Source organism: Molossus molossus, unplaced genomic scaffold, assembly GCF_014108415.1.
Source record: "Molossus molossus isolate mMolMol1 unplaced genomic scaffold, mMolMol1.p scaffold_m16_p_7, whole genome shotgun sequence".
Taxonomy (NCBI): Eukaryota; Metazoa; Chordata; class Mammalia; order Chiroptera; family Molossidae; genus Molossus; species Molossus molossus.
In genome coordinates this window covers 16499386-16518760 of record NW_023425401.1, presented here as the reverse complement: position 1 = coordinate 16518760, position 19375 = coordinate 16499386, and the positions used below count along the sequence as shown (strand labels likewise).

The following is a 19375-nucleotide window of genomic DNA, read 5'->3' as shown; positions in this document are numbered from 1 at the left end:
TGGGGCAGATTCCTGGATCTGCTTTACTAGGTGTGGCAGAAGGCTGTCTCCATTTTGTCTGGCCTTCTGATTTGTGGAGGAGGAGTTTGATTTGGGTTGGTTTCTATCGCCTTTTGATGTGTTTTTCCATGGGGTTTGTTTTGTTAGAGGGAATTCTAGAGGTGAACATCGTTGAGATGACAGAAGTTCTGATGCCTGTGCCACAGCCTGATGACCCCCTGATGGACTTCGTTGTGACCTGCCAAGGGACGTGAGTACATCGTCTCTAGCAGAGGATGGTCCAGTGAGGACCCCAGCCTGCAGAGGGGCCTTAACGTCAGTCTCCCCTTCTGGGCAGATTTCTATTGCTAGTTCATCCGTAAGCCAGGACCAGGAAGGGCCCTTCAAGGTGCTCTGAAGGATGCATTGGTTTTGCTAGAGTTGAGCAATGCTCATTACCTTTAACTGTTGATGAAGTTGAATAATAATTATTGATCGAACATTTACTATGTTCTTAACATTTTACATCTGTTCTCCTACTGAATCCTCACACAATCCTATGAGTCTCCTCATTTTACAGATGGGGCCACAGTGATTCTAGAATTTGCCCCCATAGACAGTGAGTACCCGGGAGAGCACAGTTCACAGGCTAAGGTGTGGCTCAGCACCCCACTCTTTTTAAAAACAATATCTTTTTATTGGTCTTAGAGAGGGAGAAAGGGAGAGGGAAGAGAGAGAGAAACAGATGTGAGAAACACCAATTGCCACCTCCTGCACGCACCCTACTGGGGATCAGCCTGCAACTCAGGCATGTCCCCGACCAGAATCCAACTGGTGATCTTTTGGTGCACAGGATGATGCTCAACCAACTGAGCCACCCCGGCCAGGGCAGAACCCCACTCTTAAGCTCCCTGAGCCTCTTCCAGATTGGCAAGAGGCCAGTGTGGAATGGCTGGGTCCTAGCATTAATTAACAGCAAAGCCTGATAATCCTGTCTCTATAATTTACAAAGCTCTTCTAGTGCATTATATAATTTGACTTTCTAGGGTTTGGTTATAACTATATCTAATAGACGAAATATGTATTATATCACTTAATTAAATGTTAATGAATTAACTGATTCACATGTACGTAAGTCAAGTAGTTAAAAATGTATATGTATGTAAATGTATAAATTAATCAAGAACATGGGACAGTGTCAAATGGCAGCTAAAATGCTCTCTGGCTTGGGAGAGGGGTGGAATGAGGACGGACAGAAACGAGAGAAGAAGCTGAAGGCGTAGGCTGCGGCAGAGGCCAGGGTGAGCCTCCGTCTCATGCCACCCCCATCAGACCTCGCATCAGAGCTCGGGGTGTCCCTCCAGGGAGTCGCCTCGGAAGTGAATCAGTGGCTAAGGCAGTCATGCATGGCCAGGCAAGCCTAGTGGTCACAAAGACAGCTGTCAATCATCTGTTGTTCAAGTCCCAGCCCCACCTCTGACTGCTGTGTGACCGTGGGCCAATTATTTTCCCTCCCTGGAGTGCTTTGTAATATTTGGATAATATTACTTATCAGGTCATTGAGCGGAGTAGACAGGCTTGTCATATACCGAAACCTCAGGGCCTTGCACATAGTAAGTACACATCAGCTGCCGTCGCTGCTGTGGTGGCTTCCTCCGCAGGAGCCCAGGCAGGGCTGGCGCTGGCCTTCAGCAACATCTTTGCCTGACACCTACGCTGTCTGCGTACTGCAGAGCCAGACAGTGGAGGGACTGACTGGGCCTTCGCACCCTTTCCAGTAGCCCCTTGCCTCGGGGGACATATTTCTCCCTGTTCCACACCCAGGGCCTCACCTTCCGGAAGACACAGAGGAAACTGTAGTTCACTCCCAAGCTTGTTCAAGGGTAGATTATAGGTGACAGTTCGAAGTCATAGAGTTTGAGTTCAATTCTATGGCAATGGTGACGTTCCCTTTAAACCTGTTGCATCCCTCTCTCCCTCTCGGTGCCATCGTGCCCTCAGCAGCCCCACAGAGGTCTGCACCGTCGTTTCTGACCCCACCTGCCAGGTCGCCCAGGACACCGTCTGCAACCCCGTGGAGGTGGACGTGGGCGACGCGTGCTTGCTGACCGTGCGCCGAGCCTTCAACGGCTCTGGGACGTACTGCGTGAACCTCACTCTGGGGGACAGCGCGAGTCTGGCCCTCACGAGCACCCTCGTCTCTGTCCCAGGCAGACGTGAGTTTCGTTTTGTGCTGTGGGAGCATTTTATGTTGCAGAGCACGGGTGTTGCGTTTAATACTCAAGCTCTTCAGAGCTTTGTTACCAATGTTTAATTTTATTTCTGCACAAAATTCATTAAACTGTTGTTAACGTGGACTTGAGGCCTGGCATTAAAATCCAACAGCGAGTCTATTTAGGGAAGAGATGAGAGACCGGCTGAAACAGTGGCCCAAGGAAAGCCTTTTTTTTTTTTTATCCTCACCCGAGGATATTCTTCCATTTTTTGTACTGATAGAGTGGGAGGGAAAGAGAGGAAGGGAGAGAGAGAGAAACATCGACGTGAAGGGACACATCGAGTGGCTGCCACCCGCACGACCAACCAGGGCCAGGGACAAACTGCAACCAAAGTACGTGCCCTTAGCGGGAACCGAACCCGGGTCTCTCAGGACCGCAGGCCGATGCTCTAACCGCTGAGCCAAACTGGCCAGGGCAAGGAAAGCCTTTTGATAAAAAACTCAGCTGTGATCATGGAGCAGTGCTAATGGGATGTGGTCCCTGTGTGCTCAGATAGGGTGGCATTTCAACGGGGACGTGTAAACCAACATCCAAAAGGAACACTGTTCTCCAATTAATCTATGACAGAGGGGAGGCTGGTATCATGTCACTGGAATCCACCTGGGCAAAGAAGAGAGAAACAAAATAGACTCCTCGCTTCCTTCTTTTTTGTGTGTGTGTGTTAATCCTCACCTGAGGATATTTTTTCCCATTGATTTTTAGGGAGAGTGGATGGGAGGGGGCAGAGAGAGAGACATTAATGTGAGAGAGACACATCGATTGGTTGCCTCCCACATGTGCCCCCACTGGGGCTGGGGTTCAAACCTGCAACCCAGGTACGTGTCCTTGACTGGAAATCGAACCCACAACCCTTCGGTGTGCGGGCCGACACTCTAACCGCTGACCCACACCGGCCAGGGCCTCGCTCCCTTCTAACTTGCTACGTGTCCTCGTTCCCTTCCCAAATTCAGCCAAGCATCACACGGAGACGTAAGAAACCAACTTACCTATTGCTCAGGTGTTCACCTGAAAAACTAATCTTCACCCTCCTAATGCTTGGAGAGGTGGGATGTTTACAAAGTGGACTAAGAATTTCACTGAGAAATTTTTATTTGCTGGTGGCTTCCAATGTTCCCCAACCTGAAAATAAGGTCTCTACCTGGTGACTCTAACCGAATTTCATTTATGACGAATTTTGTTGTGAGTTACTGCTTTATCTCTTGGAAGCAGTGCCCATGTGGAACAGAAGGGAGAGATTAAACTGTACACACATCACAGCACTGAGTTTGCCCCTTAACTTGAGCACTGTCGGGTGCAGCCTGGTGACTAACGCACAGATAACCCCTTTTGCCTGGAGCCTATCTCATAAGGTAAAATGTACTTCGACTTATGAAGTCACTAATACAAAAGACAGCTTTAACCTCATGGAAGGAAACACTTTAGTGAATGAACATACATGTATGTGTTTGTATGAGGGCTTAGTGTTGGTGAGATCCAAGGTGTAGATTTGAAAACAAGGATGCAAAGGAAGGACTTCCCCTCCTGGAGGGTGGGGTGCATGGGGGCCTGGGATGAAGAGCGGGAGAGGTCGGGAGGCGAGGCAGCTGGAGCCTCAACGCTGCTGCCTCCAGGAGCTGCTGTTGATTCCTCTTGTGCTGCCACAGTTGTAGAATCGCCTTTGGAGTCCAAGCCTAGGCTCTGAAGCTTCCTCAGCGCCCGCAAACCACTGTTCTCTTACCTGGATCAGATGTTTAGGAATTTGTCTAATTCCTCTTATAGTGATGGATAGCTTTAGTTGTGACCTGAGCCATTTTCAAAAGCCTACCCTGGCCGGTTTGTCTCAGTAATTAGAGTGTCGGCTGGTGGACTAAAGAGTCGTGGGTTCGATTCCAGTCAAGGGCATGTACCTCAGTTGCAGTTTAGACCTGACCCTGGTCGGGGTCGTGCAGGAGGCAACCAATAGATGTGTGTCTCTCACATCAATATTTTTCTCTCTCTCTTTCTCTCCCTCCCACTCTATCTGATGATAAATGGAAAAGTATCCCGGGGTGAGGATTAAATAAAATAAAATAAAATAAAATAAAATAAAATAAAATAAAATAAAATAAAGAGAAGATAATTTTTAAAAAAATCTAAATTAAGGCCCTGGCCAGTTTGGCTCAGCAGTTAGAGCGTCGGCCTGCGGTCCAGAGAGACCCGGGTTCGGTTCCTGCTAAGGGCACGTACCTCGGTTGCAGTTTGTCCCCAGCCCTGGTTGGTCGTGCGGGTGGCAGCCACTTGATGTGTCCCTTTCACGATGATGTTTCTCTCTGTCTCTCTCTCTCTCCCTCCCACTCTACCTGAACAAAAAAATGGAAAAATGTCCTCAGGTGAGGATGAAAAAAGAAAAATCTAAATTAAGGAAGTTCAGGAGAAGAGCTTTGAATCCATTGGGACTGTAACTTGATGATTCAAGTATCAAAGTCAGAATTTCAGAAATAGATCATTGCTCAAAGGCAAATCCATAGACATTTAGTTGCAATGACTTTTATTCATTGATTCCGTGAACATTCATGAAGCAGCTGCAATTCTTTCAACAGATAGTCATCGAGCATCTACTCTGTGCCCAGCTCAGTTACAGGCACAAGATACACAGTTGTAGTGAGAGGGGGGAACAGGACGAAGAAGACCCCTGCTTTCGTGAGCAGAAGCAGACAATGAACACATAGATGGCACTGTGAAGAAAGTAGAACGAGGTCAGGCATGGAGAGTGACTAGCGTGGGAGAGAGGCGAGAGACACTGGCTTTTCAGAGGGGGCGGTCAGGGGGCGTCCAGCCAAGCCAGCAGCACCAGCTTGGTGAAGGCCTCCTCTGAGCTGAGACCTGCGTTTGAGTTATGAGCAGCCCGTTTCGATCCGTGTAGGTCACCAGCAGGGTGAGGGCTTTATTCTGTGCATTAGGGGAACCACTGGTGGGTTTGCAGCCCCATCTTGATGCTGTCAGAGGAGCATGTCGACTACGGATGCAGCAAGGACTGTTGCAGGCAAATCAGGAAGCAGGTCCTCTCGGGAGAGGGCTTGGTGGCGGGACTGCGGTGGTGGCGGAAGAGATGGAGGAAAAATAGATCAACTCCAGTTATACTTTGGTGGTAGAGACAAGACTAGTTGATTTGCAGGGTTCCAGGAGTAAATAGGAGACATAACCCTTGCTTCATGGGTTCTCACAAATTAGTAGGAGAGAAACACGTGTAAAGTAGTAACTGCAACACCACATGATTGAGGCAGAGGAAGGGAGACAAGTAATGACAAAGGAAGCGGTGACCATGGCCTCATGAATGTCTGGAAGGAGTCCCAAAGGGGTGGACACTTGAGATAAGCTGGGAGAGACATTCCCAGCAGAGGGCGAGGAGATTTGAAGTAGCCTGGGGAGAATGGGCACCTCCCAGGGTGCTTAGAACGTCTGGGAGGTAGGGAGGGGGAGACGGGGCATGTGGGCACTGCTGGGTCAGCTGAGACCTGAGCAGTTGTCTTCAGGACGTGACATCTCTCTCTTGAGCCCTTAACACAGTGTTCCAGACATGCCAACTCGTTCTCTAAATGGAAGATAAGCTGACCCGAAGACTATGTATTATTTAATGGAAAAGATTACGGAAAGCCCAGAGGGAGCCATATATCTTCTGATAACTCCCTTTGTCATTTATTTAATTGCATTTCAAGCAGCATGTCCTCTAGGTGGAAGATGTCACTAAATATGGTCTTTCTTCTGTTTTAAGACCTAGGTTCCCCTTTAAGAATGGCAAATGGTGGTGCCCTGGCCTCCGTGGGCTGCTTGGCCATACTTGTCACTGTGATCGCCCTCTTGGTGTACAAGTAAGTTGCTGGTTCTCACACTTTAAATCACTATAGTATGTTGTTGAAAATAAGTAGCAATGTGTTGCACAACTGGGCCATTTTTCCTTTTTGGCTTTTAACCATTTTGTGTGTGAGAGGAAAATCTTCCATTGACTGATGAATACCAAATTAGCCTGTTAATTTTGCTGTGGTTTTTTGTTTTTGTTTTTTTATCCTAAAAATGCTACCAGATGTCAGTAACTTAACAAAATTGTGTCAACTTAATATTTAACATGTCATCTCAAATTATATTAAACAGGCACATTTCTTGCATGAAGAAGAGAAAATACATATATTTCCATTAGACATCAGTGTCTTAAAAGCCATAGGTGAGGTTAAATGGAATTAACCCTCCAGTACTGGGCATGTAAAAGCTTGTGGAAAGTAACATACCTCAGCTGGAGATCTTTTTAAAATCTTTCTAACACGTTGCTTTCAGAAAACACAAGGAATACAAACCGATAGAAAACAGTACTGAGGTCAAAGGCAAAGGTCTGGATGGTTTCCTCGAGCATGCAAAGGTCAAGTTCTTCCCCAGATGCCAGGAGAAAGATCCGCTGCTCAAGAACCCGCCAAGGGTTCTTTAAATCTTCAGCCTTATTTCTGCCCAGCAGCTCGCTCTTCGGTGCCGTATGTATAAGCTGTGCTAGAGTAGATGTGGCTGTTAACTTTTTTCCCTAGAGATTACTGTAAAATATATGTTGTGGTTTAGGGAGGTCCAATTTTTTTTTTATAGGTTAAATGACATTTTAGAAAAGTAGAGAGGAATGATACAGTGCGCAGCCTCAGCTGTGTTCTATAACGGATAAAAATCGGTCAGCAGTGCTTTCTTTCATTATGATTTATGTTTCACTTATAATGTCTTAACGTGATTAGTAGGCCAGACATACTGTGTCCGAAGAGTAGGGGCAGATGGTACTATTCATCGAGTCTGACCCAGGTTATCTGGAAAAAGAGTCTGGACACTTTCTAGCTTTTCATATAAACACATGCACAAAACCACCGTGCTGTATCCCTGTCCTTAAGATCATGTTCCAAGCTCAATGAACCCTATTGCAATGAATATGCATGAGCTCCCAACAGAACAATAACAGGCCAAGACTCTACCATGATGTGGATGGTTGTCAGACTAAAATAATAATATTCACCTAGTCAATGGGTGTGAATATCTTTGTGACAATTTATCCTGCCCAGCAGTATAAAGAAATTGTATCCATTCATTCATCCCATGGACATTTAGTGCTTTCTGTGTGTCAGGCATGTTGCTCTGCACATGGCCCAGCACTCAAAGTGTGGACACTCTTGTGTGTATATATGAATTTCTGTGCACTCTGATGCATTTATTTGAAATTATGTATTATGATTTTCCAAAGAAGGAGACCCCTGGTTATCCTACTAGTTTCTCTATTTAAATGGTATAGAAATTTGCCCTGTCCGAGTGGCTTAGTTGGTTGGAGCATCATCCCTACACCAAAAGGTTGCGGGTTTGATTCCCGGTCAGGGCGCATATGGGAGGCAACAGATCAGTGTTTCTCTCCTACATCAATGTTTCTCTCTCCCTTCCTCTCTCTCTAAAAATCAACAGAAACATATCCTTGAGTGAGGATTAAAAACATGATACAGAAACTTGATCAGTAAGGGTTTTACCTCTATTTGTAACTAAAACTGTCTACCATATGTCAGACATGACATTTTTCCCCTCTCTTCCCTGAAAAATAAAGTATAAAAAGAGACAAGATGCTGAAATTGTAATTATTTTTCAATTTATTGTTTGCCTTTCAATTTCATTTTTAGTTTTGACACATAAAACATTGTTTAATGTGGCCCTGTGGAGCACTGAGAATTTCATAAGCATTATATATATGTATGTATAGATGATAGATGATGATAGATAGATAATAGATAGATAGAGATGTATAGGCATGACAGGCCTGTGTATATGGTACAGTGGTATATACCACCATGTGAGGCCTGAGGGCAGAAGCAATGAGAAGATCCTTTGTCATTTTTATGATGATTAGGAGGCCAGGACATTAGTACCTACACAGAAAAGTATTATCAAGTTGTAGCAGAATCACTTGGAGGTTAAAACACAGACTCCTGAGTCCCACCTCCGAAATTTCTAATTCAGTGTTCAGGGGTGGGGACCCATAATTTGGGCTTCTCGCCATTTCTGGGTGATGCTGATAACGCTGCTCCCAAGACCTAACTTTGAGAACTATAGTCTTGAGAGTCAAACGTTCCTCTATCAATAGAGGGTAGAAGAGAGCAGCAAATATACCATCAATCACTAAGGAAGCAGGTCAGGAGCTGGAGGAAATCCTCATCAAACCCCCTAACATTTCAATTTAACAAATGGCAGGAGAGAGAGCTGAAATCATGAATTATTTAGATTTATATTCTCTAGGTGACCTTGGCAGTAACTCACTTAACTTCTGCTGAATGGCTATCTGTAAAATGGGGGAAATAACCTAAAAGATAGGGGAATGACGATTAATGTTTGCCAGGAATTAGAACTTCCCGGGAAAATTGAAATATGTAGGTAATAAATTATTCTGGGAATTTCTTTTTTTTAGGACTTTTTATAAATGTCTTTATTTTAAACACTTCTGACTCACTCACAAACACTGGCTGCCCTTGTTGAATTTTCAGTTGTTAAACAGTTTTGAGACAGTACTGTCAGTGCGTTCATTACATCTGGAGTGCATAGTAACTCCAAAAGTTAGTACAGGCTACAGGGAAAATGAAAAGATAGTCATCCAGAGGGGGAAGGTGAACACCTTCTGATGGGGCTTCTGGTTGGGGAAACATCCTTTAAGAATTTTTAAAAGAATGATCTCAGCCCAACCAATGTGACTCAGTTGGTTAAGCATCGTCGCCTGTACCAAGAGGTCACCGGTTGGATTCTGGTTAGGGCACATGCCCAGGTTTCAGGCTCAATCCCTAGTAGGCGGCATGTAGGAGGCGGCCAATCGATGTTTCTCTCACTCTCTCTTCCTCTCTCTCTCTAAAATCAATAAAAAACATATTTTTAAAAAAATGGCCCTGGCCGGTTTGCCTCAGTGGTTAGAGCGTCAGCCTGCGGTCCAGAGAGACCCGGGTTCGGTTCCCGCTAAGGGCATATACCTTGGTTGCAGTTTGTGCCCGGCCCTGGTTGGGTTGTGCGGGTGGCAGCCACTCGATGTGTCCCTTTCACGTCGATGTTTATCTCTCTTTCTCCCCCTCCCACTCTATCTGAACAAAATATGGAAAAAAAAAAAAAAAAAAGATAAGCTAAAATAAATAAATAAATGATCTTAAAGCTTCTGGAACTAGTACCCTAAAAATTCAGAGGTCCATTCCCAGGACTCACCTCTTGCAGACTGATTTTGATCCTTCAACCATCATTGACTGAGAACCAGTATGTCCCAGGCTCTGGTCTGGAGAGGACACAACCAGTGAACAAGAGACAATGACTGTGCTTGGAGCCTGGGTTCCAGACGTTCACAGCAGTGAGAGCACTAATCTCTGCCCTGGAGCCCTCCGTCCTGGCCAACCCCGCTGACCTCAGCCTAATCTGCAGAAGCAATTCCTCTGCTATTTACACCTGAACTGCTGTTCCTTTTGTCCTTGAAATTCTGGAATCAAATTTGCTTTGGTGGTCTTTCGTAGGCTTTTGTGGATTTGGGTGCCTTACTGGTATTTTAGTATTTAACCAATTTTAATTCTCTATATAATTTTCCTATAGAGAAAATTACATCACCTCACTAATCAAAATTTCTCTCAAATTTTCACTGCAGTTCTCAGTCAGTTGCATTGTACAGGTTTGTTTTTGTTTTTTAAGGAGTTATTTGATCCTTTTTTTTAAATGTTTTTTTAATTGATTTTTTAGAGCAAGAAAGGCGAGAGAGAGAAAAACATCGATAGGCTGCCTCCTGCACGCCCCCTGCTGGGGATCGAGCCTGCAACCTGGGCATGTGCCCTGACCGGGAATTGAACCTGGACCTCTCAGTCCATGGGACGATGCTCAATCCACTGAGCCACACCAGCTGGGTGCACTGAATATGTTTTAATAATACAAATTAAATATCAACACTTGAGCTTAGTGAGTCCTTAATTTTAAGGTGTTTATTAGGATAAATTCCTTTAGGATATTTTTTATATAAAAAAAGATTAACTGCTGATGAGAATGCAGCAGAAGGATTTTGTGGCTGTGGATATAGCTTCAAATTTCTGCTTTTGGAATTGAGTAGAAGAGGTAGGTAGGACTTAAACCAGGCATTTTCCCTCTGTGCACCCAAATCTCCTCATCCATAAAATGGAGGAAATGAGGAGGAGAGCAAAACTAAATTGGATATCTAAAGTCTCTTTGAGTTCTGATGCTTATGTGAAATGGGGAAGGTATCACCCAATTTCCTTACAGGGATGTCAGGAGGATTGTATCCTAAATTAACGGTTGGCTCTATGGTGTATGAGCCAAATCTGGCTTTCTCCCTGCTATTCTATGCCCCACAAGCAAAAGTTGGTTTTTATGTGTTGTTTGTTTGTTTGTATTTTAAATTTTTTAATCCTCACCCCAAGATATATTTTTCCATTGATTTTTAGAAAGAGAAGAAGGGAGGGAGGGGAAGCGAGAGAGACAGAAACATCAAGGTGGGAGAGACACATCTATTGACTGCCTCCCACATATGCCCGACTGGGGCCAGGGATCAAACCTGCAACCCAGGTACATGTCCTTGACTGGGAATCAAACCCAGGACCCTTTGGTGCACGGGCCAGCACTCTAACCATTGAGTCACATTGGCCAGAGCTGGTTTTTGTTTTTTAATGTTTAAAAAAATGAAAAGAGAACATTATTTTGTGCCACATAAAATTATATGAAGTTCAGCCCTGGCCCATTTGGCTCAGCGGTTAGAGCATCGGCCTGCAGACCGGAGAGACCCGGATTCGGTTCCTGCTGGGGGCACGTACTTCGGTTGCAGTTTGTCCCCGCCCCTGTTGGGGTCGTGCAGGTGGCAACCACTTAATGTGTCTCTTTCACATTGATATTTTTCTCTCTCTCTCCTCCCCCCTCCCTCCCTCCCTCTCTATCTGAAGATAAATGTAAAAATGTTTTTGGGTGAGGCTAAAAATAATAATAACAATAATAATAATTATATAAAATTCAAATTTCAGTGTCCTTAAATAAAGTGTTATTGGAACGTAGTCACACTCGTTCATCTACGTTATCAGCGACTGCCTTTGCACTGCAACGGAGTCCAGTGGCTGGGACGGAGACCATTCAGTCTGCACGGCCTCAAATACTTGCTGTTTAGGCCTAAGAGGAAAATGTGCTAAACTGCGTTTTAAAGCACTGTTGTTTTTTTTAATCCTCACCCAAGGATATTTTTTTTCTACTTATCATCAGATAGAGTGGGAGGGAGGCAGGAAGAAAAAAAGAAACCGACGTGAGAGGGACACATCAGCTGGTTGCTTCCCATATGACCCGACCAGGACCTGGGATGTACCGCAACTGAGGTACGTAACCTTGGCCAGAATTGAGCCTGCAACTCATTAGTCCATGGGCCGATGTTCTAACCACTGAGCAACCCTGCCAGGGCTTAAGGCATTGTGGAACTCCATTCTGAACTGAACTGAGAAAACACGTTCTCTTCAAAGTCTTTCAGTTATGTGAAATATAATTTTCTGAATTGAGTTCCTTGAGCTCTTACCCTCAATCTCATGTCACATTATTCTGTAATGACAAGTCAACAAGTGCTGTATTATCAGACACAGTAAGTTAAGTATGCATTGCCTATAGACTGCTATGGGAAAATGTCAAAAAAGAATTTTTGAAGAAAAAAATATAGTCATTCTCTCAGGAAAAATTACAAAAGGGAGAATCACAACATAAAGAATCAAGTGATAAAGGATTTCACAAATCCCCAAAAGTACCAGCCACAAAGAAAAAGACTGAGACATCAAATTATGTTAGTCTTAAAGTTCTGTGTGAAAAAAACATCACACACTTCTGTGTGAAAAACCCACAAAATGTTCACATGCTGCTGGTGGACGTGCAAGATGGGAAACAATTCAGCAAATTGAAAAAAACAGTTTGGTAGTTTCTTATCAAGGTAACTATGCAGGTACCATATGATCTGGCCCTTCTACTCCTAGGTGTTTACTGAAAATAAATTAAGACATATGTTCATACAACAACTTGTACCTAAATGTTCATAATACTGTTATCTGCAATCGTCACAGACTACAAAGAGCCTCAATTTTCATCGACTGGTGAATGGATAAAAAAAATGTTGTATGTCCATTTTATTTGATGATAAGAAAAGGACAAACTTTTGATAGATGGAACATTGTGGATACATCTCAATAGCATTATGCTGAGTGAACGAAGCCAGACCTACTGAATGAGACTGTTTATGTGATATTCTGGAAAAGGCAAAACTGTAGTGATTAAGGGCAGATCTGCGCTTGCCTGGGACTAGAAGTAGGGAAGGGGATTGACTGGGGGCACAAGAGAACTTTGGGGGGCTTGGGAAACATTTTATACCATAACTGTAGTGGTTATACAACTGTATACATTTGTCAAAATCATTAAATTTTAGAGTTAAAATTGGTTATGCTTATTTTGTATAAATATACCTTAATAAAGTTGATTAAAAATGAAAAGGCATAAACTGGAAGAAAATAATTTCAGTACATCTAATTGATAAAAGATTAGTGCCCAGATTATACAAAAAATTATTAGGGAAACAAATCATCACACAATGAGACATCATTTCATACCCACCAGATTGGCAAAGATTTTTTTTTTTTTTTTTGTACAGATAGAGTGGGAGGGAGAGAGAGGAAGGGAGAGAGAGAGAGAGAGAAACATCGACGTGAAGGGACACATCGAGTGGCTGCCACCCGCACGACCAACCAGGGCCAGGGACAAACTGCAACCAAAGTACGTGCCCTTAGTGGGAACCGAACCCGGGTCTCTCTGGACCGCAGGCCGATGCTCTAACCGCTGGGCCAAACTGGCCAGGGCCTGATTGGCAAAGATTTTTTAAAATCTGACAAAATTAAGTGTTGGCAAAACTGAGAACATCGGAACACGCATACTCTGCCACTGGGAGTTTACATTGGAACAATCGTTTTGGGAAACAATCTGGTGTCATCTGGTGAAGTTGAAGATGCACCTGTGACCCAGCAATCTTGCACATGTGTTCCACGGGACACAGACATGCACGTTCAGAACAGCACGAGGGACAACCCAAATGTCCCTCAACCACAGAATGGATGAATCAGTTGGGATATACAATGGAATACTAGTCATCAATAAAAATGAATGAGCCTACAGCTGTAAACACTGAGAGGAAATACTAACCAATGGAATATTGGCAGAAAAAAGCAAGTTGACAAAGAATACATACAATGTGATACCATTTATGTAAAAGTTTTCAAAAGCATGAAAAACTAAACAATATGGAAATGTACACAAACATATGTGATAACCCTATAGAAAAGAAGGTGAAAGAATTACTACACGAAGTGCTGCACAGTGGTTATCGCTGGGGGGAGAAACCAGCTGTGGAAGCAGCAACTGGGACTTCAACAGTGCTGCCATGTTTTCCTGAGCTGACTGGTAGGTTTGTTCTATTCGTTATATTTTATCTACATGCTATACGTATTCTTTAGTAGTTTGCAAACATTACTTATTTTTTAGAGTGGAATAAAATAACTTATAAAAGAATTAATAAATAAAGACAGCTCAACTAGAAAAATATTGGCAAAGGTTCGTGAACAGGCAATCTACAAGAGAAAATCCAAATCCACACATGAAGAGATGTACAACTGTACTAGTAACTGGGGAAATGCAGAAGGAAGGAGCAAAGATACATCAGCAACCGCTATCGGTGCAGCAAGTGTCCTGGATGTCTTACATGGTATTTGTGTTCTGTGAGGGAGTGTCCCAGCGGACTCATTCAAGACAGCCAGGTGAAAGTGGCGTAGCCTTTTCTAATCTAGCTTCAGGTGTCACATAGTGTCACTTCAGCCATGTTTTATTGGTTGAAACACAAGCCCACCCAAACTTACGGGAAGGGGACACAGACCCTACCTCTCAATGGGAAAAGTGTCAAAGAATTTGGAGTCATATTTTAAACTGGCCACAAGGCAACATGCTATTTGCGGTGTATATTATTATTTAAATCCTTTCTTGTTATTTTCCCATTTTACGTGTTTGTGTCTTTTTCTTCCTCTACATGTTAAGCCTCAGTGGCCAAAAACTGGGTCTTAGACTCTGTGCCATTCCAGAGTGCCTCAGTCCCTTTTGACATAGGAAATCCTTTGAAGCCATGTGGCTCAATTCAATAATCATTAAATGGCTACTTTAAGGCAACTTGCTGGTTGCCTACTATTTAAAACCCCACAAACTCCAGCTATTTAGCTAGGATTTTTCTCACATGATTTACTGTTATGAGTAGATAATTGTTCTAGTTAAAACTCCTACCACCCAAACCTATGGAGGCTTCTGCATGAGCAGTCCCTGTAATTATGTGGGTAGAGGACCCCAGAAAAACATGGCTCAAGAACCAGATAATTGAACTGTCACTACCAGAGGAACCATTCTTTATTTTTTTTTTTTTAAGCTTAATCTTTATTTTATTTTTCTATTCTCACCAAGGATATGTTTGTTGATTTTAGAGAGAGAGAGGGCAACATCAATTGGCTGCCTCTCATATGTGCCCCAATCCTGCATCAAACCTGCAACCCAGGTATGTGCCCTGACCAGGAATTGAACCCATGACCTTTTGGTGTACGGGACGACACTCCAACCAATCGAGCCACACTGGCCAGGGCTTTTATCTTTTATTACTATTATTGTTGACACCATTACAGATGTATCCCATTCCCCACCCCCCTTTTGCCCACCTCCACCCAGCCCCTACCCACCCTCGCTCTGGCCTTCACCACACTGATATCTATGTCTATGGGCTATGCATATATGTCCTTTGGTTAATCCCTTCACCTTCTTTCATCCAGTACCCACCTCCCACTCGCCTCCCCTCTGACAGCTGTCAGTCTGTTCCATGCATCCATGCCTCTGGTCTATTTTGTTCATTAGATCTCACATATAAGAGAGATCATATAGTATTTGTCTTTCTCTGATTAGCTTATTTTGCTTAACATACTATTCTCCAGGTCCATTCATGCTGCTGCAAAAGGTAAGATTTTCTTCCTTTTTACAGCCACATAGTATTCCATTGTGTAAATGTACCACAGTTTTTTTAATCCACTCATCTACTGATGGACACTTGGGCTCTTCTAGATCTTGGGTGTTGTAAATAATGCTGCTATGAACATAGGGGTGCATATATTCTTTCTGATTAGAGTTTTGGGATCAGAGGAACCATTTTTGATGTGGTCACCTAGCAGAGGGGAGAAGACCCGGTGTGAAAACAAAAGAAAAGAAAAGCAGAGTTCAAGTCATTTATATCTTCTAGCAAGGAAAAAGCCTTCGCGGGGGCTCTTCAGGCAGCTGAAAGCACATTTTCTGGAGTGTTTGCCCTGCTGTCATTGCCGATGCAGCCTAGAGCCTGAACTTTTCAGGAGAAAGAAAGTGGAGGCAGGGAGGCGTCTTTGAAAGAGAACACTGGCTTATAATTCTCAACTGGGATCCTTTTAATTTAGAATTACCTTTAATTTATTGTCTTTATAATCAGTGCAGGCCACTCTGACTTGTCCACCATTAGGATGTCTCATCGCAGCTGTTGGAGACATTTTTGCAATATGTCTCCTTGAGAGAACGATTTGGATCTTAATTTGATCATAGCTATGTTATTTCAGAACCCTAAAGAAAACAATGGGAGCAAAAAGAAGGAAGCAAGATCTCCACACTGGCTCAAGTCAGGAATTACTTCTGGTATTTCAAAGGTGTGGTAACCTCAATACACAAGAACAATGGACAGAGCTGGCTTAAAACCTTTCACTAAAGACGTTGTAAGTGAGGGGTGTGACTACCCACCATGACCTGCCCAGTTAGGAATTTATGATCAGATCACCCTGTGAGGTTATTTTCCATAGAATCCCTTTATTTCTTCTGTATTTTCAAAACTAATTTGAAGCAATTATAAATATTTGGGGAGAGAACACATAGGTGCTTATATTTGTTTCCAGTTTTTAGTTTCCCCTAAATTAGCGCTTGGAGTTATTCCTTCAAAAGAAATCAAATAATGTATCAAGCTTTTGGACCACCTACTATGTGCCTGGCACAGTTCTAGGCATTCTTCCTTTCAGAAGTCACCAGGCCTAGAGTTCAGAAATGGCTTCTGGTTCCAGTATGGCCACAGGCAAGTCACTCTTCTTCCTAGGATCTCTCAGCTTTCAGATCCTGTGATTTAACTGTAACTGTAACTGCACCTCGGCATTCCTTGTTCTCACACAGTGGGCCCCGCAGTGCAACCCATTGGCATAAACAAGTCCATATGTGGAATGTACCTAAAGGGCTGGCCTACTAAAAACGTTTTCCAAATGGTCCTTTATACCTGCCTCCCACCCCACCCCAGGATAATAGACTTTCCTCATGGGATTTCCGATTTGCAAGGGAATCATGATAATTGTTTGGTAATGAGCGATGAGTAGAAAATTATGTCCTAATTCCAGTCTCATCAACAGCAGCAACTTTTCTGTTCATTCAGCACCAGTTGTTTTAGGCGCTGTGGAGAGAACACTTAAAAACAAAATAAAAATTCCTGCCTTTATAAAGTTTACATTCATAAAGCAAGGACGAAGTTTGCATCACTACCACGTTGGGCAAAGCAAGGTGGGCAATAACTAGTCCTCCGACTCTTGCAAAACCTAAACCCCCGGCAGTTTATCCGGGCCACCGTCGTTCCCCACCGGCTTCAGACTCCGCCCACGCCCCGCCCTTGGGCCCTGGTCCCGCCCACACCGCTTGCGTCGATTTTTCCAGGCCGCGCCGCAATGACGTGGCCAATCGAAAGCCGCAGAAACTGCTCGGGCCGCATTAAGCCCCGCCCCCGTGAGTCAAGGCTCGCGACGGCAATGGGTCCGGGAGGCTGTGTGGCTCGGCGGCTCTGGACGCTGCTGGGGTTTAGAGCCCTTTCCCCGGCAGCAGGCTCTGCGGCGGGCGCTGGGTGCCGGCTTCGGTTGCTGGCCGCGGAACGGCTTCCCGCGGGACCAGCGCTCAGCCGGGCCTGCTTGACCGCTGACCGTGCGCGCGGCCTGCACGGCGGGCCCGGCCTGGAGGAGCGGACCGAGGGGGCAGCCAGCGAGGGGCGCCGGGAATCTGGCGCTGCAGGTACCGGCGCGGTGGAGGGCGGCGGGCCCCCGCGGGCAGGCGGAAGCCGGGTCCCAGCTGGGGGGTCGCAGCTGGGGGGGCCTGAGTAAAACCCCCTCTTGGAGTCACCAACTCCAGATCCAGAGCTGGGAGGGACTTAAAAGGTTATTGGCGCCAACTTTGCCATTTCACAGTGAAAACACTGTGAGGCCAAGAAACGAAACACCAGACCCCTTGGCATCACAGCCTCGCCGTCCACACCCCCGCCCCCTTCACACTCTTCTTAGGGTCCTGGGAAATGGACTTGTCCAGAGTGTTGGGACGTGAAGATTCTGAGGAAAAGCCAGGGGCTGGGGCAAGGGTGAAGAAGCGCTGATAGGAGACCTGTCTAATTTAAGGTCCTTTCATCACCGAAGGTTTTTAGAAACTTGAGAGATGGTAAATAGATCACATCTGAGAAAGGCGGTGTTAGAGAACTAGCCACTAGTCATTGGGAGTCCATTGTAGAATATAAGGGAGCTAGCTGTACATTTACAGGCTATGAAGAACAGAATATCTGAATCTCTATAGGAACATAAATTACGTTTTCACAGATAACAGTTGTTGCATAACCCAAATGGCTCTATTTAAAAAAAGAAAAAAACCACATGAGGGTTCCAAATAAGAATTGCTTTTAAATGTTTACCTTTCTCATTGGTTGATTTGTAGCCAACACTTAACTCTGCTAGGCCTAAGTTTCTTCCATCTCTCAAGTGAAGGCTGTGGATCAGATAATACGAGCGCTTCCAGCTCACAATTCTAGTTCTGTGACCCTTTATGTCTGGGATTCCATTTAATATGCCCCAGGACATCACCTCCTCCCCAGGGTGTGCTGTTTTCTTTCTATAACAGTTCTGTGTCTGAGGTATAGTGCTTATTTCCTCAAGAACTGGTTAACAGAAAGTCATTTGTTGCTGATGTAGGGTTCTGTTTGCACATGGTTATAGCAAAGGATGTATGGTGGCTCCGTGTAACCTGAGCACCCTTCCTATAAAAGTAGAGCAGTGCCGTGTGAAACCACTGCCCAGGTTCAACTTCCAGGAGACCTGGGCCCTGCCGTCTTTGAAAATGTTTTAGATCTAAATACCTTCCAGAAGGAGCAGTTTCACTGGCCACTTCCTGTGCCGCTTCCTGTGTTGCTGAGTGTATACCGTGCTTGACTTCTATTTGGCCACCTGACACAAGCAAATCTTTGTGCATTTCAGATCATGCTGGTCCCAAGTTTGACATTGATATGTTGGTTTCACTTCTGAGGCAAGAAAATGCAAGAGACATTTGTGTGATCAAGATTCCTCCAGAAATGAAATATACAGATTACTTTGTGATCGGTAGTGGAACTTCTACCCGACATTTACATGCCATGGCCTACTACATTGTGAAAATGGTAGGATGCTTTCTTTTCCCTTTGGAACTATTAATTGAATGAAATAGTGTCAGTTTGTTAGGCCCAGAAGCAGCACATGAAAAGTAAACCCATCAATGAGATTATATAAGACGACCAAATTTTCAGAATTTGCATGAATGTTTTATATTTTTTGATAGTGAAAGTTAATCAGGTTATTTCTAATTATTGTCTCTTAAAGAAGTATTTAAAAATAACCTGAGATAGACTAGAAGACAGTATAACCCAGAGGGATTTCTAGAGCAGCACTGTCTAATATGGTAGCCACTAGCCACATGTGGCTTTTAATTATAAATTAAATAAAAAATTTAGTTCTTCTATTGTACTAGGCCAGATTTCAGGTGCTCAGTAACCACATGTAACTAATGGCTACCATATTGGACAGCACAACCATAAAACATTTCCATAATTGCAAAAAGTTCTATTGGACAATGCTGACCTAGAGCTTAATTCAAATGTTTGAGCATGTCCAGTGTTCCCAAGCACTGTGCTGGGTATTGGGAAGATAAAAATGAAAAAGATTTAGTCCTTGTCCTCTGAATTAACAGCTGAGGAAAAGGAAGGCAGT

At 44.2% G+C, this 19375-nt stretch overlaps 2 protein-coding genes across 13 annotated transcripts in view; both read left to right on the top strand.

The window, feature by feature from the left end:
* Positions 1–7592, top strand: part of GPNMB (glycoprotein nmb) — a 28702-nt gene extending 21110 nt beyond the window's left edge. The window contains exons 8-11 of one of the 2 annotated variants that reach the window (XM_036247653.1): positions 148–250; positions 1984–2195; positions 5986–6082; positions 6543–7592. In XM_036247653.1, coding sequence (XP_036103546.1) covers positions 148–250; positions 1984–2195; positions 5986–6082; positions 6543–6690 — 560 coding nt within the window. In that variant the 3' untranslated portion in view covers positions 6691–7592. Of the gene's footprint in view, positions 1–147; positions 251–1980; positions 2196–5985; positions 6083–6542 lie in introns of both variants that reach the window. The other variant, XM_036247652.1, reaches the window with a different exon arrangement.
* Positions 7593–17131: 9539 nt separating this feature from the next.
* Positions 17132–19375, top strand: part of MALSU1 (mitochondrial assembly of ribosomal large subunit 1) — a 31148-nt gene continuing 28904 nt past the window's right edge. For all 11 annotated transcript variants that reach the window (XM_036246832.1, XM_036246830.1, XM_036246827.1 and 8 more), the window contains exons 1-2: positions 17132–17387; positions 18611–18789. In XM_036246832.1, coding sequence (XP_036102725.1) covers positions 17132–17387; positions 18611–18789 — 435 coding nt within the window. The remainder of the gene's footprint in view (positions 17388–18610; positions 18790–19375) is intronic.